Source organism: Guillardia theta, assembly GCF_000315625.1.
Source record: "Guillardia theta CCMP2712 unplaced genomic scaffold GUITHscaffold_58, whole genome shotgun sequence".
Classification (NCBI taxonomy): Eukaryota; class Cryptophyceae; order Pyrenomonadales; family Geminigeraceae; genus Guillardia; species Guillardia theta.
In genome coordinates this window covers 491,108-498,436 of record NW_005434616.1, presented here as the reverse complement: position 1 = coordinate 498,436, position 7,329 = coordinate 491,108, and the positions used below count along the sequence as shown (strand labels likewise).

At 48.0% G+C, this 7,329-nt stretch overlaps 2 protein-coding genes across 2 annotated transcripts; one reads left to right on the top strand and one right to left on the bottom strand.

Annotated features, from left to right (window-relative positions):
* Nucleotides 1-459: 459 nt before the first annotated feature.
* GUITHDRAFT_112399 (hypothetical protein) lies at nt 460-3,363 on the bottom strand (the record flags this gene model as incomplete). Its single annotated transcript, XM_005828615.1, has 12 exons — nt 460-544; nt 594-631; nt 684-1,322; nt 1,370-1,433; nt 1,490-1,559; nt 1,605-1,693; nt 1,738-1,854; nt 1,899-1,990; nt 2,036-2,077; nt 2,334-2,375; nt 2,421-2,653; nt 2,703-3,363. The coding sequence occupies 12 exons, from the start codon at nt 3,361-3,363 to the stop codon at nt 460-462; spliced, it is 2,172 nt and encodes a 723-aa protein (XP_005828672.1).
* Nucleotides 3,364-5,673: 2,310 nt separating this feature from the next.
* On the top strand, nt 5,674-6,937 carry GUITHDRAFT_153795 (hypothetical protein). The gene is made up of 4 exons (XM_005828614.1): nt 5,674-6,461; nt 6,509-6,576; nt 6,627-6,702; nt 6,752-6,937. The coding sequence occupies exons 1-4, from the start codon at nt 5,718-5,720 to the stop codon at nt 6,851-6,853; spliced, it is 990 nt and encodes a 329-aa protein (XP_005828671.1). The 5' UTR covers nt 5,674-5,717; the 3' UTR covers nt 6,854-6,937.
* The last annotated feature ends 392 nt before the right edge of the window (nt 6,938-7,329 follow it).

Genomic DNA, 7,329 nt, shown 5'->3' with positions numbered 1-7,329 from the left:
TTGAGTACCTCAAGCCGCCCCCCCCCCCCCCCCCCCCACCCCCTCCAGTGGGGGAGAGGGAGAGAGAGGGGGGGGGGGTAACTTGACATTGTTTGTAGGAAGCTGAAAGAAGGAAAGTTGCTGACATCATGAGCGCTTCTGCTCCCTCGAGCAGACGGTTGCATTGCATGACAACTGTTATTTATTCTGATTATATTTTCAGCGTTGCGAGCACAAGTGTCGAAGACGATTATCGCACGGGCTACAATTCTGTACATGCGCTACGACACGATGGTGTCTTTACTCATCTACTGTTTCCAGGGATTTGCCAAGTTTCATGGTGGTTTAGTTCGCGATCGTGCGAATCAGCAGCATCGTCGATAATCTTTATGTAAAATCTATGACGCAAACACAGTACTAATCTTGTTGCTACTCTCAACCCATAGACATAGAACAATCATAACGTGCCGATGTAGAAATTTACAACTCAGCATTCTTGCGCTTCTTCTTATTCGGATCTTTCGCTTTCTTCCCTTTCTTGGAAGACTTGCTCTGTTTGCTCGACCTAAAACCTCGAAATTCAACAATATTTCCACACATGTTGCGCGAGTTACCTCGCGGACTCGCTTACAGGCTCTGTCGCTTTCGCCTTCTATTTGTAATCAGTTCGTTTTCTTGCAAGAAGACGTTCTCAGCTCTCTTACCTCCTTTGCCAACTCAGCTGTCTGCGCATCCAAGTTCTCCTTGGGGATGATCATCTGGTCGTAGCTGGGGTTCTGCTGCAGGAAGGTCACGAGACTAGCCTCCTGCGAGCTGCTGATGTCAGGCTTGGGACTCTTTTCAACGTAGAGGGCGAAGAACTTGGCAATCTTTCGATTGGACTCGATGATCTCTTCCCGAGACGTGAGGAAGTGTTGGATGTGCACTTGTAGCATCCCGAGCGCGTTGTAAAGGTCAGCAAGGATGTAAGTCTTCGGCTCGTGCCCATGAGCAATCTCCTCCAATCGTAGTACGTCGGCGATATACGTCTCGGCGCGGTCAAGCCAAGCTCTCTCGCCCAACGCGTTTGCTTTCTCCACCGCCAAGTTTGAGAAGCGAAACCCTACCTTGGCGCGCCACTCCAAGATGATCCTGCGCATAAGCCACTCCCACGTTCTGTCGTCGAAAGCAAAGAAATCCGGTTCTTGCGGAAAGAGATCAATCTTGTTGAACCACTCAAGCCACTCTTCGTTCGACATGTCCCGTCCTTTTCTCATCACTGCTGACACCAATCCCACCGGAACCGTGTGCCAAGACGGGACTCCACTGTCTTGGCGACCCATCACGCCTCCTAGCCATGCTCCCTGCAGAAAGCGCGTCAGGGCAGCAGCGAGGGGATTGTGAATCTTACAGCTTTGAAGACAGGGAACTTTGGGTTTCTTCCGTTAACTGCCAGGAACTCTTCCATAGTGTACCTACCATGCAAAGTGAGCAACATAGCAGCATAAATGATAGGCAGCGAGGTTTTTACGTGTTTGCCATTGGGTTAGGAGAGTGCAACTCATTCGGAAACTTGATTTTCCATTTTTTCATACGAGGGCCTGAAACCGCAATCAAATCGAAGAATCATGAGAACAACAGAATACCTTGATTGTTTCTCATCCATTTGTAGGTCATCATGGTCTCGTCAAGAAGAAGAACATCCGTCCTGTACTTTTCACATCGTTGCAGGTATCTGAAACCACAGCACTCAGCTTCATTACTACTTATCCTTTTCACCTCATCGAGTTAGTCACAAGGTCGCCCTGCGAGATAAGGATCGTGTTGGGCGGGAGAAATTCAAGGTGCTTCCTACCAAGATCTCGCACGTGCAAATTCTTACTTTGATCCATAGACCTGGAAAAAAGATCAACACAATTTCATGCTGACGGCTGGATTACTTATAGTTGATTCCAACTTGAGCGAACAGAATCAAGAGCACTGCTGGGATAACAAATTGCGCTTTCCAGCATGAAATTCTTTCCAAAAATGGCTGCGAGCTCTCAGCGAACAAGCTGGGAGTGAGTGTTTGGCTAACCTTGAGTCCTTTCCCAAGAATCATGAAAGAGATAATGTGCGGCTGCATCCAAAAACGCATGTGGATACCAAGAAACAAAGGAAGTTTGTCGATAGGAAGATTTGATAAGGAGTGAAACACCAACAAGTAGGTAATCCACGCCCCAACTATCACAGTGACCGGAGATCGATGGGGATTTCGCATCCTCGCTTGCACTGAGTCGACTAGTCCGAGAAGCATGAGAGGTGCACCAATGTAAAGACCATCAAGCAGAAACTTTCACGACAGTAAGAAAAAGTCAAGACACGAATACATTTACCTGTTTGAAATACCGCAATGTCGCCACAAGGACTTGTTTTTGCTGTAATAAGGTTTAAGAGTAGCAATGCTGCACTCCATATTTGACCTGCATATCATTGCCGGAATACAATTGGAAGGTTCCATATTCTTTCCGCAGAAAGTGTGTCATGAAGCCATCAAATGTCGACGTGTCTCCCCATGATCCAAGTGGAGCGTACTTCGCATGAGTGAACAAGAACACGTACGGCGTCAACCCCACAAGACCACAGAAAGAAAGAAGCGAGATGGCTCGAACATTGATCAAAACATTTCTGCCAACAAACAAGCTCCAAACAACAACTGTCAATCTGTCATTTGCAGCTTGCACGTCAAGAATATCCAGAATTACCCGGAAGTGCGAATAGAACAAGAGTATGTTGGTTGGTAAGACCAAGTCCAATAGAAAATGAGCCCAAACAAGCAAGCTTCAGGCTTCTCTTTTCATTGAACCTCAGGATCAAGTAAATCAATAGCGCCGCAAAAAAATTGTTCATAGCAAACACTTCTGCTTGAACTGAGTACATCCAAACTAGAGGACAGAGAGAATACAATCCACCAGCAAGCAACGATGGCCAAACAGAGCCAACCCACGCCTGAGCCACGCTTTTCTTCTCCAGCGTTGATTCCAACAGAAACCATCGATGCACAGAAAGCATCACTAGGACCCCTGCGAGAGCATCGCATGTTCCGGACATGAATGCAACGCGAAATGCTGGAGTTCCGAACGGGAAGAAGCGAACAAAAAAATGCCCGAGAACGGTGAAGGTGGGATATCCAGGCGGATGTGCAATCCCCAGCTCACAAGCACATCCAAGAAGCTCACCATTGTCGCCCCCAGAAACTGATCTGTGCATGGTTGCAACATATACACTGAGTATGACGCTGAAGAGCAGTACAGCTATGAAGTACACGTGTTTGAACTCATCTGCAAACTCTTCTTCTAGATTTGTCGGAACCCAACTGGCGACAACGTTTCGCTTAGATATAAAATTCGACTTCTTACCGCTCATCTTAAGCGACTCCAGTCTTTATCTCATCCAAGCCTGAGCAGCTCAGAGTCAGCTCCACACGGGCAGCTAAAACGAAGTCAAGACGTGTTGGTACAAGGGATGGTACAAGGCAAGAGATGGTACAAGGCAAGAGATGGTACAAGGCAAGAGATGGTACAAGGCAAGACATGGTACAAGGAATGGTACAAGGGATGGTACAAGGGATGGTACAACAAAGGATGGTACAAGGCAAGAGATGGTACAAGGGATGGTACAAGGCAAGAGATGGTACAAGGCAAGAGATGGTACAACGGATGGTACAAGGCAAGAGATGGTACAAGAGATGGTACAAGGGATGGTACAAGGGATGGTACAAGGGATGGTACAAGGGATGGTACAAGGCAAGAGATGGGATGGTACAAGGATGGTGCAGAAGATCGCATGAAGGGAATTTCTGGGATCACCACCTATATTGACTGAAAAAGAAGGGCAAACCGGAGCAAACAAAGGAGGGGGAGGATAGAGCCTACAAACCCGCCTCAATAAAATACTAGGAAACGAAGGAGGCAGCGAAAACCACCTACCTTATATGGGTCGCCTAGCTAGAGCTTTTAGTAGCTAGCAGCGTGAGGACTCTGAGGTGAGCTTGATCTCAAACAACCCATGCAAGCTTCGTGATGGGTTTGATCTCGCCGAGCATCCAGGCACAAGCAGGCGATGGCAACATGTCCGCATGTTTCTCCCAGGTGAAAGAAGAAACTCGTTCGGTGAATGAAAAGAGATGCATCGCCTGTCTTTGACCACTGTCTTGCTCTTACTTCTCTCTCATTCAACGTCCACACGGTACATCCTTGCGTCCTTGATCTCCGTTCTTTGATCCCATCAAGTTGCAGGTATGAGAGATGTGTTGATTTTCAGCTCTTGAAGACACATGGAAGCGCTGAAAGGCAACCTTGGATCAAGCTCCGTGGGGGGTCTGATTTTGATTCATCATCGCGATTGAAGCGAAGTTCAGGGAGTGATCGTTACAAACTGACTTCGAGTGAAAACCTCTCGGACGAGACGACTGAAGATGAAACTCCACAAGACCAAATGATTCCAGACGAAGACATGACAATAGATCTCCATCACGAGGAGTTGGAGCTTCCAAAAGATGTTCGTGTCGTAATCAACAAGCAAGATAAAAAAATTGAGGTGCTAGACCATCATAGTGTTCATGTTCGGCACACCACGGGAAATCCTCGACCTCGCTATCCCCTGAAAGGTGACTTCCTATTTGCTTTGCAACAGCGTGTCACTTTGCATCTTAGTGATCGAAGTTCCAATCCCCTTCGACGTTCGTCCTGGTGAGAATTTCACTTTTGTAGTTGCTGGGCATGGGGCGCTCTTGCTTACAGCGCCGTCGCAAGTACGTTGAATCATCGGGTAGCAAGCATCTCATGCTTCATGCAGATCAATTGTCCTATTCCATGCATAGGAAGCTCCAACAAGCGTCCTCACCACATGCTTGCCTTTGCTCCTACTTCCTCTCCGTTCCCAAGCCCCATCCCTGGCGAACCAAGGACAGATGATCCCGGGTCGTGTTTGACATCATTCAGGGGCGATGAGGATGGAATTGCTCGTCGCTTGTGCGACGGCAGTGTGCTCTATCCAGGCGAGACTCTCTATGCTTTTCCGGGCTCCGTGTTCTTCTCGCCTGAGGAGTCGAATTCCTCTTTTGTAAGCTATTCAAGATCGCTGGTCTTGCTCTGAACATTTTCTAGGGTGCATGGTTGTTGCCTCCTGTAAACGAAGAAGAATGCTGCCGGGTTTATGAGGAAGCTTTGACACGAGACAGGCAAGTGACATCGAAATTCCAGCTTCTGAATTGTGAAACAGCAGCAAAGAATGGGAAGTCTTCTGCGCGCACAACGGAACATTGTATTGTGGTAGTATTGGAGATGAAAGATTGTTGGTCCCTGAAAAGACTTGCAGAGCCGATGCGAGGCAGACACGGACGCTACTTTGGCAACCCATACGGAGGGAAAATTTGCACCAAGTTCTTTCGAGAACGACTTTTCAACGGCAGGTTGCCATGAAATCCTTTTGCGATCTGTTTCACTCTTGGATTCAGGTACAATCTGCCGGATGTGCATTTCAAGATCGATGAAGACCAAGAATACAATAAATGGATCAAATTATTGAAAGAATCTACAGTTGGATATTGGTCATTTTCGGATCGACGAGTACCTGATAGTCAGCTAACGCGCCTCCGCTTGAAATACAATCAGTGGGTTTCTGGTGACTGCAGGTATTGTTCCACTCTTCCTCCAAGCCATTTGGCAAAGCACTGGATGTCAAAAGAAACAAGAAGATTCTACTCAAAGATCTTGAACATGACACAGCTTGCAGCGAGAGGAAGCAAATCACACCAAAGAGAGCTGAAGAAATATAATCTTTCCAAGTTTTTCGACAGAAATCACATCTCCCTTGCCAACGAGAGGCGTTTCAATAATGGGAGGCTCAGATTGCATTACCTTCTGCATGCAACAGACGTTTTATGTGATGTCTGCAATCGGACATGGAAAAGGCAACCATGGCAAATCAACTCATTTCTTAATGAGAGCAGGGAGGATTCAACCTACGATTGGGTCCTCAAACGAACTTTCTGGAACGTGGCAGCTTTTGGCGATGAGGAGGACTTAGACGAGTTTCTCACAGTGTACAAGGTGGACATTAACGCCAGAGATCCGGAGGTTCAAATGTGCACAGCATTGCATCATGCTGCAAATCAGGACAAGGATGACAACATAGCAGTGCTAGTGAGACACGGAGCTGATGTCCTGGCGAGGGACCATGGCAACTGGACGGCCCTGCATTATGCTGCGAGGAACAACTCATGCCGAGCAATCAGCCGCCTTCTCTCCGCTGGCATCCCAATCGAGCTGGATGGGGGGGTGAGAGGTCGAGGGCTCAAGTATGCGCCATGCTTCACCGCTCTGCACTGGGCGGCACATGAGGGACACGTGGAGGCGATAAGAGCTCTAGTCGCTCATGGGGCCAACCTTGAAGCTCGAAACGAAGCCTCCCACACCCCCTTGATGGCTGCCATCCACTGGGGTCACAAAGACGCGGTGCAGGTGACGAACCTCTCTGTTGCTCTCGTCTCTTGTCAAGCATCTCGCAGGTGTTGGTGGAGGCTGGAGGCGATTTGCTGGCACAGAACGATCTGGGAGAAAACTGCATCATGCAAGCGTGAGAAGAAGAAGATGTGAGGAGGAGAGGGAAATGAGTCGAGATTGCAGGCAGAAGATGTGTCTTCACTTTGCCACCGTGGAGTATAAACCAACCAAAGGACAAATGCGACGAAGCCCGCTCGATGTCAGCTGAATTTGCCTGCTGCTCACACTTCTTTGATGTGCTATGGCAGGAGTGGACTGGACCTGAAAGATGGCACGAGACGTACGAGTATCTCAGGACCGCGATAGCACTGAAACGACAAGCCTGGATCGAGAGAGAGAGAGAGAGGTAGAGCCCTTGTTACATAGTTGAGAGCAAGAAATGATGTCGCACAGAAAGAACCGATATCAAAGTGATGTAACAAAGCAAGAAACGCACATCAAAGGAGTATCACGTGACAAGTAACACCCACGCAAGCTGGGCCAAGGTGGAGCAATGGAGAGCGATCCTATCGACCTATCTCCTTGCCCTACCCAATGGCAATTCTCCCTTCACTGCGATATCGAGTTTGAATTTTCAAAATAAAACATAGAATTTGATATAAATTTTAGCCCCAGAGAACTCGATTTTATGATTTCAATTTTGTCTACAGAAAAGTTTTGTAGCGAACAGCGGACATGGAAGAACGAGACTGGAGCGTGTGGCTGGCAGAGAGGGTCAGCACTTCGTGGACAGGCAAGATCCGTCTCCTCCTTCCTGTTCTCCTTCTTCCTTCTTGCCCTCTGCGAATCCTCCTCCTTGCTTGCCTTCATCCCCTCCATCCCTTCT